The sequence below is a fragment of the Tauraco erythrolophus genome, chromosome 5 (genome assembly GCF_009769465.1).
Source record: "Tauraco erythrolophus isolate bTauEry1 chromosome 5, bTauEry1.pri, whole genome shotgun sequence".
NCBI lineage: Eukaryota > Metazoa > Chordata > Aves > Musophagiformes > Musophagidae > Tauraco > Tauraco erythrolophus.
Genome location: NC_141469.1, coordinates 33,151,743 through 33,173,666, shown reverse-complemented (window position 1 = coordinate 33,173,666; position 21,924 = coordinate 33,151,743). Strand labels below are relative to the sequence as shown.

Below are 21,924 nucleotides of genomic sequence, written 5' to 3'. Positions count from 1 at the left end.
ATATACTCCCAGTAGTGCTATGGAAATAGCATTTATTTATCTATTTTGACAATGAATGTATAGCCAAGGACAGGTAACTATATCAAAGCTTCCACATAATTATTCAATGTTTCTAAGGCCTTCAATATAGCTTTTATGCTTTCTTGGGAAAATTTCTAATTAGAAAAACAACAGGAGAATATCCACTTCTAAATGTTGAAACATGCCAGATATACACACATTGAGAGACTCCATCCCTTGGGCAACTCCTGTTGGGGCAGGGATACCCCAATGGACTGCAGCCCATGGGTAACCCATGCTGGGGCAGAAGAAGACAAGCAAGGAGCAAGAGAGGAAAGCAAAGAATAAGCAAGGAGCAGCAGAAAGAAACCTTTCCGCAGATGACTCCAACCTCCTGCACAGCCCATTGCCTCACTGAAGTAATTGGGAGGAACTGAATTAACACAAGGTAGAAACACAGGACTTGAGAATAGGAAGGGGGGAGAAGAGGCGTTTGATTAAGACAATCCTGGAGAGAGGAGAATAAGGATGTTACCCTAAATGTTTATTTATGGTATTTTTTCAAATACCCAAATCAGTAATTAAAAGTGTATGTTAGCTGGCCATAAATTAAATCAGGTAAAGTTCATCAAGTTGTGAATGTTCTACTTGAGGCAAATTTGCTGAAAAAGTGTCAGCACATTAGTACAGATGGTTGACTATGTTAACTTCTGTGGCAAAAAGTTGACTGTTGGGAAATGGAAGGGCAGAAATGTTTTGAGAGAGACCTGGGCATTCCTTCTGCTTCTGGATGGCCTGTGCAGGAATCCGTACCTTTCCATTGCAGTTTCCTTCTCACTCCCAGTAACCTGCTGTATTTGGTCAATGCAGCACTGTTTGTCCTTCCTGCTACTGCCGTCACACATAGGATGGACATACTAACTCAAATTTTAAAGTCTTGCACATAGTGTTATGGTTATAGACAGTAGTACGTATTCCATGTGTGGATGACTACTTCAAGCATTCAGGAAAGTGATTTTATTTTTAAAAAGTTGGGTGTGTACTATACCTCCTTAATGACACATGCCTCTGTTTTAAATATCAATATTGCTTTACACTATATTAATAAAAGGCATATTATTAGGGTTCAAATCTAGCTGACACATCTCAATAAATGGGTGGAGGCTGTCAGAACTCAAGCACTATATGAGTTTTAAGTAGTGTCCTATATATGTCACTATATTGTCCAGTTCTAGTAGGCATCCATATTTATAACAGGTGAGCTTGCATAGGTTGTGAAGAACAGCAAATCAAGTGTTATGGGAGGCTGGAGACATGGCACAGTAGAAGACCTAGATCTGTGTCCCATGGAGCTTTCCTTGGCAGCAACAACAGTTTAAGAAGTCTCCACCAGTCATTCATTTCTACTACTCTTCTGCAGTCCACTGTGACCTGTGTTGTGTTTGCAGGATTGCACTATAAATGAGTGCAGTTATAATATCAGTGCAGCAATCTCAGTCAAAAATTACCCTGAAAAAAGTATAATTTGTTTTTCAAAAAGGCAGATCAAGAGGCAACTTGATTGTCATGAAGAAGCCTCCTTATGGGGAGAAAATACAGAGTCTTAAAAGTGCTTTAGTAGAGAAAGACCCACCACACCTGGGAGCTGAACCCAAATTAGAAACTGAGCTCACCTTCTTAATGGTGTTAATGATTATGTGTTTGAAAAAGTGCCAAAGAAAGCGACAGATATTCTAGGTTTTGAGGTTTTCAAATCATAACTGAGTACCCTTCTGGGAGATTTGTTCTGACCATATAGAAGCTATTTGCTTCTTGTGCATCTTATAAAATATGCAGAAATAATTTTTGGAAATTCTCTGGTTGGAAAGATAGCAGGAAGTGAACTAAAGGATCTGATCATCACTTTTAACCTTATAATCCACTAATCTGCAAAGGGTGCTTAGTTTACTGGGCATGTGCTGTTACTGAGTGCATATCTGATACATTCAAAAAGTGCCAGTCATAACTCTCTAGTATTTCTGTCATATGTAGTCTGGATTGTTTGAATGCTGAATTCTTTGTCTTGGAAAATACGGTTTTTGTTTATTTGTCTTTTTTTTTTTTTTCCTTTCTAAGCAGATTAACTCCAGGCTTGACTGAATAAATAAATTAGAAGTTAATGGTTTTATTTTGGATAGAGTCAATAGCAAGCTAGGAACAGGATGACTGTGTCATTTGGAAAAGGATGTTTTTGTGTTCTTCCTAGTTCAGGCAGTACCCGATGAGTGGAACAACAAAAACTGTATCTCTTTAGCATTTTGGTAATGCCTCCAAGAGAAGTTTCTTGGATATCTGCACACAACAGAGCTGAAAATTTCACTAAGAGAGCCTGGAAGCCAGACATTCATTAGAACAGTGGTGAATGTGAGAGATTTTAACCTTTTCTGTAAAAAATAATTTTTTTTGAAGTGATTTAGTACTTTCACATTACAGCAGAAATTGTAGATGCTGAAGTAAATAAGAACACAATTCTGAAATTTTTCACCACACCATAGCTCAGTGAAAATCATCTGAGTGCAATAGAAATGTATCTTCCAATGCGGTTTGAACAGAAGGAAAAAAATAAATGTGAACAAACTACTGATGAAATTTGGCAAAGAAGCAGGATATCAGCAAAGACACTGGCACATTAAGAGTACATCTAGAACACGTGACTGTGGACTTGCTACTTTTGTGGTGGTAGGAGATAAACAGAATGAAAGAATTTACAAAGAATTTGTTTTTTATATTTGATTAAAAACAATAGCTTTTGAAAGAAGTGAGTTTCAGGATTTTTTAAGTGTTAGATTCTGCCTAACCAAGAGATTAAATGGGTCTGAAATAGGCCATATTTAATTTTTCTCAAAAGAATTGAATGAGACTTCAAAAAGTCTCTTTCCAAGTGGTCTCTAAAGTTCTTTGTGTCATGGGCCAGAGTTTTTGAGCAGTGATTGTATACAGGGAAAGGAAAACTGTAGCGAAGTCAGAAGATACTACAGGCTGGCCAAGGATGGGTCTAACAACATTAGGAGAGCTGTGCTAGAAAACCAGGCTCTAGCCTGAGGGCATAAAGCTGGGCTCTTCAGATATTATTCTTTTGCAGCATGAATGTGTTTCACAGTTATTTTATATATGGAGATAGAATGAATGTTTTCAGACTGACTAATTACAAATGTTATTGATGTCTCATTTTCCTTTCTGTATGAAGAGGCCGAAAATCTGCAAGAAATTATTCAATTTCTTTATATTGTTTGTATTTGCATTCGTGTTTGTATTTGTCCAAATGTACCCCCAAAGAGAAGCCTAGAAAAGGATAAATGTTTGGTTTTGGACATATCTCAAGGCCTCCTTACTTGTGAATCAAAGGCTACTAAAAGCAACTTCCAGCCCAGCTTTACACGTGCTAAGTTTCTAGGCTCCAGCTCCACACATCACCTTTTTGTAGCACATCACAGCACTATGTATATACAGAGAGCGGAGCTGTTGGGGGCCATTGAATGAACAGAATTCAGATTTTTTTTTTTTAGCTTTTTTTCCCTGCTCTTGAGAGATTTTGTTTTAGTAGTGTGTTTGATACTGACACTACACTGAATCACACAACTGTCTCCTGCATTTGAACAGGAGTCAAGTGCTGGCTACTGCCAGGCAGGGTGGTAGCAAAGGTTGGTGAGACCATATTAAAGACTGTCTATATGCTGTCCGAAACAAAAGAGGAGATTTGCAGCAATTGTTTTAAAACTGAATTGACTTTTATATTATATTCCACTTCACCAATGTTGCTTGTTCTCTGCTGCTAAATAAAGCTAGATCAAGAGTGAATAACTCATAGGAAATGAATACCAAAATCAAGCCAAGAGCAGCAGGATTGTATTTGTGTCATGAGATGGCGGGCTAGGAATGCAGGTGTGTTCCAGGGAGATCTAGGGAGATCCAGGGATCTCCCTTGGCCTGTTAGCCTGGAGCAGGGGTCAGGGATTCAGCCACCACTGCTGGGAGAGCAGGTCTGCCGAGGGCTACAGGCTGCAGCCCCAACTGAAGAGTCGTCACACTCGTACTGCACAACAGTTCCTGCAGCTCTGATTGTCCTTGGCTAGGGAAGTCTGGTAAGGAGAAAGAGGATTACGTTGGGTTCTGGTCCTTATTTGGCATTTCAGGTCGTGCTGTAATGTGACAATAAAACCAGGAAGTAGTTCATTCTAAGAGTTCAAGCAAAAAATTTATTAATGAAATTGCTGACCAAACCAAAGAATCTGCTACAAATCCTGGTAGTTTTACTGTTGCAATTTGGAAGAATTTAATTATTCTGAGTCCCCTTCGCACCTCTGGTAAATAAACTCCATTGATAATGATCTCTTTTTATGAACTGATACAAGGTATTCATTGATTCTGCATTTTTTCATGCCAGCGACAAAGTCTTAATAATGCGAGAGCTTTATTGTCTGTTATATCCTACTGCAATTCAGAAAGTTTAGTTTTGAAAAGATATGGTGTGGAAAAAGCTTCTTTCATCTATTTTGATCTCTGTATGTCTTTTCAATCTTGTGAAATAGGCAGTAGAGTGAAATTTTTCAGGTAACCAAGATAAAAGAGAGTACAGGGGAAAAATAAACAAAAATATAAAAAGAAAAAAATCCTATCACCTCAGAAATAAGTTAAAGTCTTTAATGTATTCATGGTAATATGAATCTCCTCCACATGCCTTTTATCAACTCCATATACTCTTTTTATTTGCTTATCCCCTAGTGTCCTTCTGAGGGGCTCGAAAGACACCTCACCTATTCCTTGCCTCAGTCTGAGAGGTGCATCACTATTTTAACCACAGATTTTCTTCCAAACTCATCTGTGTCTTTCAGTAATTGATATAACACTATCAAGAGTAAAATATTTTGAGCAGTTTTACCCTTTCTCCCTAAATAGCTGTCAATCTTTTGAAGCATCTATTCCCTCTCCTGTCGAACTCTCTCTTACCATAACTTTTTCAAGAATTCCTTAAGCGGGTCCGTTCATTAACAGCAGAAGAGGCAGGAGAGATTTCTGCAGCCCTTTTGGCAGCAAAGTTCTCCCAAGGCTCTGCCCGTGTGATGGTTGGACTACGAAGTACTGAGGCTATGAGAGCTCATTTAACCAGGCTCTTAGTCTCCCAGGAACCATTCCTCTGTTTGGGTAGCCCCATTCACCACCTCTTCCATTTGCCGCCCTGGGAGGCTTCAGCTGAGGTTGTTCCTCTGTGCCAGGCAGAATAGAAGTTTGCAGCTACAGCAGGACTTCTCCATCCTTCTGGAAGTCCATTGGAGTGGCTGCTGAACAAAGAATTGAGGGAAACAAAATAGAAATACACGTAGCAGCGACATCCGATGCAGGGGAAGTATTTCTTTCCCAGGTGGTTTCATGGCAGTAGCCGGTGAACTCAAGCTGTAGCAGCTGTCTGGCTCCCCTGTCGTACACATCCATCCAAGGTGGATTCAAGGAACTCTTATTTTCTTCACAGTGTAACTTATTATTGATTTCTCTCCTTGCACCATTTTACTCGGCCAGGCAGGGAAGATTAGGGAGATTATCTTTGGGATATGTGCCATCCAGTTACCTTGATTGTACTTAGGAGATTACAAGGGTATAAATATGGTGCAACTGGAGGTCAAGGCTGAGAATACACAGCCTTGAGTGCTTACATCTGTCGCACTTCTGATACCTTTACTCCTTGTGATTCTGTCTTTAATTTATCACTTACTTCAGCTGAACCTATTGCCCAACCACAGCATTAAAAGATTGCAGGGGGGCGAAATTCTGGCATTGGGCTGAGAGTAGTAAGATTTGAAAAAAAGGAATTTTGAAGTTTTTTTGTATTTGCCTTATTGTCTAAAGCGCCACAGTCTTGCCTGTGTAGCATTATACTGGCTATGCTGAACCTTGCCTACAGTGTTTTCTCTTAAAGGTATTGCCTATGTCCTTAGCACATTTTACTACATAAAGGAGCGCTGGCTTGCTGTATGATCCTTGTTGTCTTTTATATCCTTTTGTCTTCAGGGTGTAATTGTGTTTGTTTGTGTCATAGGGTTTCTTACCACAGTTAGAGTAAACCATATTGAGTGTTTCTTGAATATAAAATTCTCTAAAGTACTAGCAGACTTATGGGCTGGTGAGTTACTAAACATAGATGGTATGGGGCTGTGTACAGTGAAAACAATGCATTTCTTTTCCCTTCCTTCTCTAAACCTCTTTCCTTCTTCCTATCCTCAGCTACCAAGAAACCCAACTCTTTTGATTGTTTCATGCTTTTGGACTTCTTGACTGATTTTTGATTTGGTGTTTGTTCAGCCTCTTGTGAAAACAGATTCAACTGCATTAAAAGCAGATAATGTTGGAAAAATGTCAGACTTATCATGTTGGTATCTCTGTATTAAAAGTAAAAAGTAATTCTCAAGCAGTGTGAATGTTTTTCTGAAGTAATATTTGACCATCACTCTGTACTTACTGGAAGAATTCTTGGGTACTTGCTCTCAATTGCACGGCTGAACATACACAATTCTTTCGATGTGACACGCACACCCTCAGAGTCATGTATTTTGTTTAATAGACCAGGTCTGTCCATGTGATATGAAGTTTCCTGGAAGTGATGCTTATCTTTTGTCACAATTTGACCTTCTATACATGTTTAATTATTTCTAGTATCACTTCGAAAGTGTCTTTGTGTTTGTTTGAACAATTGTGTTCTGTGCTACTGATGTAAGGTACAAACATAGCAGCTTGCAAGTCCCTGAAAGAGCAGAAGTGATATGACCTGTCACTGGATGCCTTGTTTCATCACACCAGTTTGTAATGTGCAGTCTTTGATCACGTTCAGGATTAATTTAGCATTTTTGTAGAAAAGAAATTCTGATTCAATAGATTTCCAGCTGCCCTTAATTCTAATTGCATGATCATACTGAATTCATATTTGTCTGGAAATTGTTTACTATTTTTAGCGTAGTTAAGAAATCATAACTCTTGAATTAAAGAAAAAAGCAACAAATAAACACAAATAATAAATCACATCTTTTTAATGATATTTCTATTTGTATGTGTAATGTTTCAAGTAATCTCAATAAGTTGTGTTTTTATTTTCCCGTTTTCACAGGATCGTAGACAATAGGCATGGAAGGGACCTTGAGAGGTCCTTTTCCAAAGCATGGTCATCTGCCTAAACCAGTCCTGACAGATACTTCTCTAATCTACTCTTAACAACTCCCAAGGATGAAGACTACTTTACCTCCCTAAGCAATTTATCCTCAGTGTGTATGACCAGGCCTTATTGTAGAAGGATATTCTGTTGTCTAACCTAACTCTCCTTCATTGCAATTTATACCTTGTATTTAACTCTAAGCAGACTTAGAAGTTTTTTCTGTTTTCCTTGGGGTGGCTGTTTACATTATTTGAAGACTGTTTTCTGTCTGCTCTCATTCACCCATGGAGAAATGACCCTGTGGACTTGATTGCATAGTGGATTATAGACCACTTTACAGGCTTCTCCTGTTGCACCTACAGGTAGACCTATCCCTGACCTGGGGTTGGTCCGCTGTCTTGAACCTATGAGTAGTTCCACAGATTTATAGTGCTGATCATACAGACATCTGTGCTTACTGTTGTATAACATTACAAGAGAGGTTGAAGGAAACATAGTGACAAAGAAATTCTCAGAATATAGTGCACAAGAAGCACCTTAGCAAACAGAACAGAGAAATCTCATGGGATTTTAGAGTTTAAAAAAAAAAGTTTTAGACAGTACAGCTAGTAGCATCTCCGAACTGTGCAAAACCTGATGACCTATGAAGATGAGGTAAAGTAAATGGAGAATACTGATATTTGGGAATCACAATCTATTGTTGATACGAGTTGCCATTGGTTAGCTTTGCAAAAACAAAAAAGAGAGAGAGAAGTGAAAACAATGAGAGCACAAACATTTGGATCAGCAAGGCATGGAACAGAGCAGACATGGTAGATTGGACAGAGAGAGAGTAAGTAGTAGAGAAGAGAGAAAGGATGCCCACAGAGGAATGGGCATGCCACAGAAGAAACAACATGGTTGGTATGGCAAGCCTGGGAAAAGATTCTGCCTTGAAACACCTGAAAGTGCACCGATTCTCTCATTTGAGTATGGAAATGTCAGGAAAGTACATGAACTCAAATACTGAGTGTATATACAAAAAAGCAGCCTGGAGATAAACAAAAATCTGAGTAGTGACAGTAAGGAATGTTCTAAATCCTGAAGATCTCTAACGTCAGTGAAGAAGATATTTATAAATTAATTTGGATAAGTCATGTGTGAATAGCGTAATTACAGAAAAATTAGATGATCAGTGGGACTTCCAGTAGCCTGCAGAATGTGGAGAGAGAAAGCAGGAGGGCCAGCAAGAGGGCAATTGTGGTAGTCCAAGCGTGAAATCATCAAAGAATAAATGCTTTCCTTATAGGATCTGCTGAGATTACAGCCTAAGGTAGTATCTGTGGCCATGAATTAGATAAAGCAATAAAAACTTGCATTTCTTCAATGAAGGTATTTCTTCTTTCTCAGATGTCCTTACTAGTTAACTCTTTAGTGACAGTAAGTTCTGTCTAACGATATTTGCTGACATCCCATCTTCATGTGTTTATCATCTGTTGAGCAGTGGGTAGCTGGGATGAAGGCTTGGACATGGCACGCTGAAGGCCCAACCTCTGTATTTGTCAATCAATTTCTTCTTCTTCTTTTTAAATTCAGCTTTCCAGGATAGAAATAATACAAGAGTGACATGACAGTTTAGCTTTGTTTTAGCTAGATTTTCAGCAGTCTGTGTCATCGAGGATTTTAAAAGATAAATTTAAGAATAAGGCATGCAATTTGAAGTTTTCCTTATTTTGTCAACTATTTTTTCTGGAGGATTATATCATGACTAGGCAGAAAGTGCTGTGCAAGATTGTTGCAAGGTAGTATAACTGAAGGAGCGATTTGCTTCTTGAGGGAAAAGAAATCACTGTGAAAGGAAAATAGCAGAACTGGAAGTCTGAAAGTGTGAATTCTGAATGAAAACAACGAAGTTCAAGGCAGCGGAAGGGCAATTTCACTTGCTAAAATCAGGATCTGTTAAGTTCTTGCCTCAGAAAAAACTGACATCGGGCAGTCTGAGCGTACAAACCTCTTTCTTCGTAACAGACACTGCCAAGGGAAAAGTAAACTCTCATTTGTTGCAGTAAACTTCTCCAGTCCAACCCCTCTTTCTTTCACCAGTCCAACCCCTCTTTCACCAGATCCCTCCAGCCTGCCCAAAATTATTTTCCTATCCTTCAGCACCACACGTTTTTGGTCTTTGTGAGCTGCTTCTGCTGGCTCAGCAGTTCCTACCCCACCTTGGGATAGGAGAATCCCAATGGTGCCCATCCTTCCAGCTCTTGCCTCTGCCACCACAGGCCACATGTACAGCCACTGCCACCTCACCAGCACTTGGGGCAAGGAAAGCGCCTTGCCTACAGCCACTGGAGTTTTGTGTTTGTTTATGGTACTATATAAGTATTTTATTATAATAACGTAGATTAAAATTTTGCTGATAGCTCCTGGCATCACAGGAGATTAAAGATTTTGAAGAGGTTTTCATGTGAAAAAATGAACTGTGTCTGTAATCCTTGCTTCACTTCCATCCTTTCGTAATGGGTAATCATGGGAGCTTTTCTCACACTGCAAAAGAAAAGGCAAATTCAGTGTTAGATGTGGTGTAATATGGGCTATGCAGCCATGTATTTAACACAGAAGGTGAAGCCTTCTGTACACACAAGAGGCTTTTTAAAGAACCTGTTGGAATCAGTTGCTGTGTTTTGCTGGCATTTTTGTGTCAGAGCAGTTACTGTTTCGTACTCAGATGGAAAGAATTAAAGGTCTGCCAGACTCTCAGCTTCTGAGTAATTTTTGAGGACAAGAGAAAAGAGATCTATTAATGGGATGCTAAACAAAAATCTACTTTAGTACACAGTTCAACAAGAAAGTCTTTGAAAACAGGGTTGAGCTGTCATTGATAGAAAACTTCACTTAGGTTCTTTTGTGTTGAGATGTGTCAGATATGCAAAAATACTTTAAATTTAGCTAAATGATTAGTTATTTAATAACTATCTTTTGTTCATATTAAAAATCTTTCCAGTGAATTCATTTTATTAATGTCTTTTTTTGAATTGAAGTGCCTCAATTGCATCACGCGTGTTGCCTAACGTGTGATTGCCATGCTTTGCCAAGTATTCGGTGTTGCTCAGTGTTACTCACATTTTCATAGATTCATAGATTTCTAGGTTGGAAAAGACCTTAGAGATCATTGAGTCCAACCATCCCTAATCCCCATTAAACCATATCCTCAAGTAGATCATCCACCCTATTCTTAAACACATCCAGGGATGGGGACTCAACCACCTCCCTGGGCAGCCTATTCCAGTGGCTGACAACCCTTTCAGAGAAGAAATACTTCCTAACATCCAACCTGAATCTCCCCTGACTAAGCTTGTACCCATTTCCTCTTGTTCTATCACCCAACACTAATGTAAAGAGCCCTTCCCCCACCTCCCCACCATCTTTTCTCAAGTATTTGTAGGCTATAATCAGGTCTCCCCTCAGCCTCCTCTTCTCCAGGCTAAACAGCCCCAACTCCCTCAGCCGCTCCTCCTAAGTTTTATTTTCCAGCCCCTTGACCAGTTTAGTCGCCCTTCTTTGGACTCGCTCCAGGAGCTCAATATCTCTCTTAAAGCGAGGGGCCCAAAACTGGACACAATATTCCAGGTGCGGCCTCATTTTCTTCAATCTTAACTGGATTCTCACAAAATTTGTTTTATTTCTATCTTAAAAGTTCTACAAAGTTGTTTTCTTGATATAGATATAGATATAGATATAGATATAGATATAGATATAGATATAGATATAGATATAGATGTATATATAAAGCCAATTTTCCCCAAACTCGTATTCTCTTGATATTTGGTAGCTTTATTTCATATTCGCTTCATCACCTTAGTTTTTTTTTTTTTGGTAATAAGATGACCAGAACTGTATTCATTTTCTCCATCAAGTATCAAGATCCTAAAGAGTTTACCAAGCTTTCAGTCTCTGTGACTAGGTGTCATTTTAATACGTATCTCCAACATCTGCCTCTATGCTGCCATATCCTATTGCAAGCTCATGTCATTTTTTTTTTGTTTGCTAAGCTTAGTTCAGTGTTGCTACTTCCTGATTTATTTGTTCTGTTTAATATTAGTGTTAAATTGTTTTCCCCAGCTGTGCATTTTTTGTCTGAGAAGTTTGGAATGAAGAAGCTGGGAAAACTGAAAGCAAGCTGTTGCAATATCCACGCCTGAAATTCTTGAGAAATGAATGCAGAATGTTGATTCTCATGTTATTACTGTTGAATATTTAAGTGGATCTGTCTACTTATATAGATAAATTAGCATTATGTTCTACAATATACATGAGCTGTGTGCGCGATATGTACTGCTTCCTATGTGTAACTTCTGTAAATTGTATCTGATCCTCTTTGTGCTACGTTATGCTTTACTCTGGACAAATAGTTCTTCATTCTCTAGGTACCTGAGGATTATTTTTTAGATTAGTTTTGTGTATGTTGTTTCAGTCTTTCATTGACTCTTATCCAGATCTAGGAAAATCACTTTCCCCCAACCTTTTCCTTGCTTTCCTTCTTTTCAAGAAGTCATTTCCCATAAAAGTCAAAGTGGATCACAGCTTTTGCACATTCATGGTTTTCAGTCTTCACTAAACTGGTTTGCACTCTGATAACCTGTAGCGAAAAGGTAGTGACTGACCACCTTGGATCGGTGGGATACAGCATGTTATGTTGAGATATTGCCATCACTGAACTTTCAGATCCATTCCCCATGCCCCCGTATTCAGATCCCCTGGCAACTTATTGTTTGTAAAAGAGAAATGATGGGAAAATTGAGTCATTTTGTATCTTGTTTTTGTACAGGATTTACAGATAATCAGTACAGATGAAAACCAGGTGTTTGTGGCTGTTCAGGAGTGGTACCAGACAGACACGTACAACCTGTACCAGTCTGACCCCCAAGGTGTTTACTACTCTATCCTGCTGGAGAATGTCCGGAGCACAAAGCAGCCAGAAGAGAACGTCCTTATAGATATTCTAGAGGTAGGTCTTTATCTGTTCCAATGTGTGTAGTCTGGGTGGAGTTCTAATTTTTTTATTTTGATTGTGTATAATTAGTTTTATATAAATGTATTTTCACATTTACCTTTAACGTAAAAAGACTAGGATTTCTTTCTTGTTGATAGTGCATCTTTACTGCTTACATGTTTCCTTCTTGCCCTGCTAATGTGCTGTATGCTCTAAGAACTGGTTCTTAAATAGTAATCCTGCAAACCTTGTGCTATGTTATGTTAGCTCTGACAAGAGAAGAACCAACAAAATTAGCTATTGGACATCAAATCCACTTGCTTTCAGTAGGAGTCTTGTGCCAACAGCATTTGCTATGAGACAAACTCTCCTGTAAACAAATCTATCTTGGATTTTAGCATCAGCACACTTGGCAAAATAAAAGACTGAAGAATATAACGTTTTGGAAGAGTGGCACAAACTGTTATCAGTTCTGTTCCTGTTGCTGATGACATGTAAATGTAATGAGGTGTACATTTGCTCTGGTTCTGTTCTTTCTTGTAGCATGTAGGACTGGCCATAATCAGGGTTTTAAACTAACGGGCCTTTGGTCTGACACAGTTTGGCCCCTGTTACTCTCTAATCTTTCTGGTGTTAGGTTGTTTTTTTTTTTGTTTAAAAAAAGTCTTTATAAGTGCACCAGACTTCTCTAGAAAGGTTTGTAGTAATTCAAGGTACAAGTCATACACTTGCAAAGCTGTTAAATGGCTCTAATTCGACTCTTCTTAGTGGGGGAAATGATAGTTGTTTTTTCCTGCTTATTTCTTTCATCTTTGTTGAGGTTTTTCTTTCCAAATGGAAAGTGAAACAAAAAAGTGTAACATTACCAATGATTATTTTCTAGACTCTACCTTTTTAGAAATTAGACTTCTTAATGTGTGAAGCTATATATTGTGTGTAGCTATGTTCCCATAAAAGGGAGTCAGGTGCAAGCTCTTCTTACACCACCTAGAGAATGTAATTTCAGAGAGGTTGTACAGAGATGCCACTCCTGGCTGTCCTTTTGTCTACAAGAGTTATTTAGTTAATACAGTTTTACTGATGATTTCAGAATTTCACAATGTTACTGAAGGCATATTTGATAATGCATGAGAGAGAGAAATCCTAGATTATTGTGTGTGCTGGATTAATTTGTAGGGTTGAACATGATAGAGAATGATGGAAAGACAATACAGATGGAGCCATACAATTCAATTTTTTTAGAGCTGTTTTTGGAATACAGTTGCATTATAGGAGAACACTTTTATTTGCTTGCAATAAGAAAATCTACAGCTTCCAGATAGCTTTTATGATAAATAATTAGTGTTCATCTTCTTTACCAGAATGTGATCAAGTACTCATATCTACAAGTGATGTATGGATTATTTACACAGTACAAAATAGTTACTAAATATAACACATATTGCAATCCTTGAGGATGGAGGGTTTTTGGTCTAGTCTAGGTTTTCTCTATGGGCATTTTAATGCAAGTATTCCACCTTGGGAAGAGGAATCTTCAGTGCAATGCAGAGACGGTTTTCAATGGTTGACAATTTCTCTTTCCACCAGTGCATAATTCTCCTCAAAATTTGCCCTGTTCATCTTCATTATCTTCTGCTGACCTCACTTCATCTTTTACTTGAACATGTACTGTAAAATCTCTTATAGGTTTCTGCCTGTCTGCATTCATTTTCTTTTACATGCTTTATCCTTTTTTTTTGTACCATATTTCTTTTCATGTTGTGTATGTGAAAGGGGAATAATTCCCAAATACTTGTTCAAAGAAGGAAAAAAAAGAAAGGTAAAGCATTTAGTGACAGTCCAAAAGGAACATGCCCTTGAAATCTGTGACTGCACAAAAGCAGCATGTCCTTGAAATTGTCATGTGCTGCCAATGTGAACCAGTCACAAATTTGACACAGGCATATTTGCAAAATGGGCATAGTAATAATAATAATGTAATGTAAGATTTCTAAATTGGATCTTGTTATGACTCCTCATAGAGACAACAACTATACAAGTTGCAGTACACATTCTTCATACTTTTTTCCTAAACTAATCATATATATTTAAATTTTAATCACAATCTTCTATTATATAGCTGTGGTTTTTGTATTTCAGCAACTAATAATAAACTATATGCTAATAAACACTAGTATAGAATATTGTTTGGCTGTAAAATCAGTCATGTAACAATGCAGCAATTAATGTGTCACAAATACATGTTCAGAGCAGAAAACGTGTTTAGAAAATAGGTTTATAAGGTACAAAGTGCTTTTCTAAGAGTACTGGGGAAACACTAACCCCTGAAATGTTTTGGAAAATAGGTGCTCCAAGAATTAATCTAAAAATCCAAAGAAAATCAAAGGAAAGGTACTTTTTAATTTCCTTGTGTTTGTCTGTCTTGTGTAGCTACAGGACTGCTCGCCAGAGTCCCTGAACATTCCACAATGTTTAAATGTTGTCCTCTCTGTAGCACCTTATTATTAAGGTGAATCTTTTCCCTTCTTGTTAGAAAGAGACTAATTTCCCGTTTTAGATTACAGAACTGAGTCAAGGAGTAGAAAGTATATAAGAATTTGAGTGCCTTGGCGTCACAGTTGAATCCAGAAGGTAGATTTGACATACAGTGTTTACAGTATTTACAGAAAGAGTCAGGTGTGTATTTACATAGTTCACAGGATAAATAAAATAAAAAATGCTGCAGAGGGAGTGAGGTGTTTTAAAGCTGCCATTTTTTTACACGCCATAATTTTATATTAGTTATTATTTTTTAAGCTAATGCACCATGCCAAACATCATACTTCTGAGCTTTTATCTTTTAGAGCAGCAGTGAGAGAAGTTAACAGACACTGGAAGAAATTTTTTTGTAACTTTTCTGTATCTGATAGATTCAAACACTCATGTCACATATTCTAGAGAGGAGAGGTTACCCTAGCAATTGGTTAGGTTAGAGATGGAAGTAGAAATGGAGAAAAATTTTAACCTAGGTATTAAAATATCTGTACAGAATTTGGTTATCTCAATGTAAATATTCCAAGTTCTAGGCTGTTACCATAACCATCGGTGGATTTGGGTTAGTTCTTTAGAAAAAAATGTATGTTTATAAACAATAGGTGCTGGAAGGGATGCCTTCTCTTCACCCTAAATGCAGACTTGTTAAATGAATGTCAAAGGGAGTTCATAACTGGTAGGTGGAGAAAAAGGGAAGAGTAAGTATTTCAGATACAAAATAAATAGTTAAGTCAAGAATGAATCATGTCAGCAAGAGGCAAATATTCCTGATCATGCAAAGAGCTGGCTATCATGTGCATTTAGTTGTAAGGAATGCTTCAGTTTTGTTAAATGTCAGCATATGAGCAGATTAGAGAGCTGTACTATGGTGGCAATGGTATATGAGTTGATATGCATTGTCAAGAATTTTTCAAAAATTTAATAATAATCGCATAGAAATGGACACTTCATAAATAATCGCAAGGGAAATGGGCACTTCTAAGGAAACCTTCAATTTTAATACAAGATCTTATCTCATGCCATTAGGTGGAATATTTACATATAACTTAAATGTTATGGCTAGAAGTAAACATGGTAAGGAGTGATTACTGTCAGGTTGCTTCTAGAAATGATCCCCATTAACTTTGATACTTTGAGTTGTAATCGTTTTCTAGTACAGGTTGTTTTGAAATAAAATAACTAAGTTTGCCCAAGAGAAGAGAAAGCCTGTAAACTTCTTTTTCTTTTTCCCCAGAAATTAAACAGGTGAAGTGAGGCTAAATGTGTAGAGGTAGCCTTTGTGTGAAAGCATTTCAGATGCTTGAGAGATTGATTCAGCCCTCACTGTTTCTTCCCCGGATGATCTGTCTGCCTTTATTTCTGCAAAAGACAGTTGTGCTTCCTAATTCACTGTTATTTTAAAGGATACTGTATTGTGTTTTGTTATTGTGACCTATTTGTGTACTGTTTATATGATGTGGGTCACATGACCTCAGTTTAAAAATCAAGTTGCCGTTATAAATTGCTTACATCATCTGTAGAATAACATTTTAGAGATGTCCATATTTACACAAAATGTAGAGCTGTTATTTTAACAGGAGTGTACAGCAAGGCCATGCTACAGTATTTTTTTGTATTTTGCTATATAAACCATATGTAATTTGATTAACCTTCTGACATTGAGAGAACTATATATCCTTTTAAATACATTCAGAAATACAAATCAGGTCTTATCTTTTTGCCTTTCTTATTTTTTTTTAAGATACCCTTCACTTTCCTAGCGGAGAAACTACCTGAGGTAGACAGTTCGGAGCCACAAAAGAGCAGCTAATCAGGGATAATCCTTGTTGAAAAAAATGTGTATGTGCTGGTCGTTAACCCTCTCTCCTGTATGCTTCAGGTCAGAGGTGTAAAAGGAGTCTTTTTGGCCAACCAGAAAATTGATGGGAGAGTTACAACTCTGATAACCTACAACAAAGGGCGCGACTGGGATTTTCTGAACCCTCCAGACATTGATATGAACGGCAAACCGACAAACTGCAAACCTGTAAGTGGTTCTTTTTAACCTATGCTTAACCTATCCTTTCTCTAAAGTGCACAAGACTTATTTATGTGATAGGATGTGCAGTAGTTCCGACAGCCCAAGAGCTTTGTGCCGAGTTCACCAGCCAAACTAGTAGCGAAATGTATTTGCATTGCATGAGCTGTGGTTTCAGAAGATGTTAGCCCAGCCATCCTGCAGAGTGAGTAGTCATGACTCTCTGTTGCACTGCATTTCTTATTGTAGAGCCTACTTTGACACAAAGAGGACATTTTTTCTTGTGTGTCAGCCACACAACCCCGTTCAGAATAATCATGACAACAATCATTTGTGTCTGGGTATAAGGGGCACATCATCAGTCAAATAGAGCTTACCAATACCTTTTCTCTTTCCATCTTTCATATTTTTGTTTCACCTTAAGCCAAGATAACCCTTGGTTCCCTGTTAAAGGGAACTCTTGACAGTTACTTGGAAATAAACACCACAGTTAACTGCATGAAAAAGGCCTTTTTTTTTTATAAGATGATGTTATTTCAGTTTGTTTAGACGTCCCAGCTACCCATAATATTTTGTTATTTGTGAGTCTGTACTGAAAGCCTTGTATTTCTCTCACTGACTTTCTGCTCCTGGGGACTCCAAGCTCTGCATTGCTGGGTGAAATAATTGCTTTGAGTCCTGCTGCTGCCAGAGCTTTCATCCCTCTACACGTAGTAGAAGTGGAGGGCTGGAGCTGCTGACTCCCTTTCGAAGAGTTCAAGACAGTGCTACATGGTTCAAGCCTGCAGGGCCTGATCCAGAGCTCTCTGAGATGAGAGGAAAGCTTGTAGTGGTAGCAGCTCCCAGATGGTGCTCCCAGCCACTCCCGGTAAAGCTCCTGGTCAGATTTCTGGGAGCAATATGACCTTTGAGTGCTGCTGCACAAAGAGCAAGAAGCAGTTAAATTGCTTAGAAAGGAAAGATGATCAGATATGTCCAAAAGTCATTATGCTATTTTTTATACAATTTTTTTTTCTAAAAAAAATGAAATTTCAGTACAAACAGTTGTGTTTAATCATCATTTTACCAATTACCTGGGACCAACAGGCATGCAATACTTGTTGCAGTGGCTGTTGGCATTTTTAAGAAATTGTTTGGTCTTGAGGGCTTTATACAATAATTTCATCTTGACTTCTTTGAGTTGGGAATTTTTTTTGTGAAGACAATGGCACAGTATGGAGACATCACCACAGATTCTTGTTAGAAAGCTAAGGTTGATATTTCAAACCAGGATTTGGCACCATGGGAGACAGCCATTCTTTCTCTGCGGAGACATATGTTGCCAAAGCTGCTCTCTGACTGGGCTTTCATTATTATAGGACCATAACTGCTACCAGTTATTTTAAAAACCTGTTTTCTTCTTCCCCCACAAGCCTGATTGCTACCTTCACCTCCATCTCCGCTGGGCAGACAATCCCTATGTGTCAGGAACAGTCCATACGAAGGACACTGCACCAGGGCTCATAATGGGGGCAGGTAAATGCATGACCTTATTTTTTATGACTTGAAATATGGCAGCAGTTCTTTAGATCTAATATTTTTGTTTATAACACCACCATGCTACAAACATTGCCAAAATAACGCTTTCCCTGCAAAATAATCCTTTATAGGGTCTTTTGATCAAACAATTTAGTAAAAGCTAATTGAAGTCCCAGAGCTGTGTCTTCTAGGACAGATCTATAGCAGTCGCCTGGATACATTATGCTTCTCTCTGCTATGTACCGTCTCCTTCCCCGTTAGTATGGTGTGGAGTAGAGACAGCAGCTGAAGGACTTGTCCTGCATTCTTTTTCTTTGGAAGTGGGGTGTAGGACCTCCAGCATCATGAATAGCCCAGCATATCCAATAAGCTGATGTAAACGGTAGCCAAGCTTTTGTTATTTAAGCTTAGATACATATAATTTGTCTTGTAATTTTTATTAATTTCTTTCTGCCTAAAGAGAGATGAAGTGAAAGAGGCAAATGTGTCTCTGTGTTGGGAATGATGGTTGTGGCTTCTTCATTGTAACGTACATGTGGAGCCATGGTACTGAGAAGTGGCATCTAATAAAAGAAATTCCATTGCAGTGTTGACTGCTCATCAAGAAAAATATTCACATGACTCTGTTTTATGTTATATCCTTGTGATTCATCTATTCATTGCATTTAATTTTCTGTTTCTTTGTTTCAGAATTGCTGAAATATCAACTGTTCTCAGAGCTTTTTTAAATTGCATTATTTTATTCTTATGTTACAGATTATGTTTAGGTGAAATAAACACACCTACTGCTTCTCTTTTCCTAAAAGTATATCTGTTTTTAATCAATAATGCTCTCTGCCTTAGCCTACACTAGTCTCTTATAAATGGCTTACCAAAATGAAAATTTCCTGAGAATATCAAGGTGGGCATGTTTGGTGTTGAAAGAGACTGACAGCTGCCGTTACTTCAATATAACTGAAGATTTTAAGATTTCTCCTAGTGTAAATGGAGTTTAAAGTGTTTTACTGAAGGCAGACCTACCTGGTGAAATGCTGCTATGTTTTTATTGACATGAATGAGACTAAGAATATGTACAGTGTCCTGGTAGATACATTTCTATTAGGTATTTAATTCATATTTTATGAATTCAAATATTTCAAAGAATAGCTTCTGTCTCAGGGATCTTCTTTTTAAGTAAATGTACTCATATTCTAGTATAGGTTCTTAATTTTAGGCTGAATGCCTTCTAGTAGCAAATTAAGCAATGAGGTTTAATTAATTGGTCAGTTACTTCTATTTAATTTCTCTCTGTCTTTGCATTATATTCCGATGTGGTGAACTGATATTCTTTGAGATACTGAGTTCTTTTCCTTTGGTTGGGTTTTGTGGAGTTAAAGTGCACTGCTCTCTGAGGTGATATTAGGGATGGCAGGTTGGAGAAGTGTATTTTGCCTTTAATTACTTCCTAGAGTGGGGCGAGATTTTATCACTGTGGCATTGTCTTACCATAGCTGGTAGGTAAACTTGTCAACAGCTTTCCTCAACGTGAATATGAGGAAGATTTTTTGATGACATGCAGATACTTTTAAGAACTGGACTGATGTTAAATTTGACTTGATTGTGGAGCAACCTATAACGTAATGGAGATGGTGAATTGGCACCCTCACTCATAGCAGTTGGCTAAAAAGCTAGGAGGGATGGTAAGAAATGGAGAAAAATTTACCCAAGAGTAATGCAGTATGTCTTTTCTCTGGTAGAAGGTCATGGAGTTACAAACAGAGCTGAGGGACTTGTTCTGGAGTCTTAAAAATCTTAAAGGGCAACTACATCCCCTTCCCAACAGACAACCTGAATCAAGTCTGATTTTGACTTGCATTTACATTATTTGTATGCTCAGATCATCTAGATTCAGTGCACATGTTCAATCTTATCTGGCAAACCTGATATCCTTGTAAACTTACACTTCTTATCAGAAATACTTTACATACAATGAGCTTGAATTTCTTCTGGCCTGATCTTTGAAATTGATAATCCTATGCAAATCAACAGAAGTACTGGCTTCTTAGCACATAGAGAAATCAGATTATTTTGGCCACATCACACACTATTGGAATTTTACTGTTAGGCTTAGGGAGAGCACGTCTTCTGGAAATGACTGAAAATGATAAAGATCTATGAATGTCAGTTGATCACAGTGTATCTAGGAAACATCAGTGGCTTGTGCTGTGAAAAAGGGAAAGGTATTCCGAGGGTAAAGTAAGTAAATAATTGCCAATGGAGAGAGGAAAATACTAATACTCTGGCAAAATACTGTACAGTGACCTTAATAATAAAAGTGTGTATAATTCTGATCATCAATTTGCTGGGCCAATGAGCAGGTGCTAAGAAGGACTACTTGGCAGTTGATGGAAATAGAGAATATTTACAAGAAGAACCTCATTAACTGAGAAAAATAAAGGACAGTAAAGAATATGGGTTTTTTTCCTGAAAGTGTAACTAAGGGGTAGAAACAAGTGATGTAAGCAAGTGGGTAAGAACTAGAAATTATGAAACAGTTTCTAACCGTAAGAGCCATGAAGTTCATCCTCTCAATAAGATCAGTGCTGGTATCAATCAAAAAGGCAAACAAACAAACAACCCTTTTACATGGAGTTTGGCCACTTTATAGAAAACTTATACAACACAGCTGATTCTATAATGGAAAACCTAACCTGTGACTTAAGGATAGTTTTGATACTGTGCTTGAAAATTCAAGCAGAGAGACTACTGAATATTATTTTAATTTAAAAAATAATTAAATGGCGAACAGCATTAATGCCTAGAGCATTTGGGGAAAATGCAATAATAGGATTTTAAAATTGCATCTTTTTAGAGTTGTATTTACAAATAAAAATTCCACTCTATTAAAGTTGCATAAATAGTCCTGAAGAATGTGTATTTTTAGCTTATGTATATATATAAATTGTGCAGGCAAAATATTAAATTTTATAGCTGCATATTAAAGTGTGCTTTTAAATAACTGCTTTGCTCCCTTTACGAAAAGTAATAGGACTTTGCTTTTACATTTGATTTTCATGCATTTTAATCTTGGCAACAGTTTCTATTTCTCACAGCATCATCTATGAAATGTGTGTCAATTGATGTGTAAATTTTTACTATAAACATGCGAAGGACTTTTCTATGAAAAATGTTTAGAAAAGCATAGATTTTTCAGGTGCTAATTTACAACAATTGTCTGCTTAGCTTCCAATGTAGATGGCAAATCAAGCAAGCAGTAAATTCTGCACATTCATACAAATTGAGGAAGTGCTGGAAAGTTCAGTTTGCTTTTTGTCATCTGAGGCCCAAATACATTGCATACATTGTGATAAATTCCTATCATTTTTCACAAAAGTAGCATACCAGGATGCTCCTATGAAGAGGATGAGGGTACAGGGAGGTGATTGAACGTTTCCCAGTGCATTTTGGAGTGAAGATGCTGCAATCCGCTTTGATTTTTCTCATGTCAACATGTTCCCCCATTGAGGTGCGAATCACCCCTTCAGCTAAACACAGCTTCAGCTTGCCAGGCAAAAACTATCTGTCTGGGACATTTAAACACAAATTGGTTGCATGTTTGTTCTATGCTATGACTACAAGTTTAAAAACCATGAAATTTTAGCTTATTGTGCATTGACTGAAGGGATGTTACAACTGTATTAATTACCAGTAATGTAGGCAAGGCACATC

The 21,924-nt window shown here is 37.7% G+C and overlaps 1 protein-coding gene across 1 annotated transcript in view; it reads left to right on the top strand.

Annotated features, from left to right (window-relative positions):
* Positions 1-21,924, top strand: part of SORCS2 (sortilin related VPS10 domain containing receptor 2) — a 591,182-nt gene that overhangs the window by 505,820 nt on the left and 63,438 nt on the right. The window contains exons 9-11 of the mRNA XM_086611291.1: positions 11,985-12,164; positions 16,561-16,707; positions 18,111-18,213. Of these exons, the coding sequence (XP_086467417.1) occupies positions 11,985-12,164; positions 16,561-16,707; positions 18,111-18,213 (430 nt within the window). The remainder of the gene's footprint in view (positions 1-11,984; positions 12,165-16,560; positions 16,708-18,110; positions 18,214-21,924) is intronic.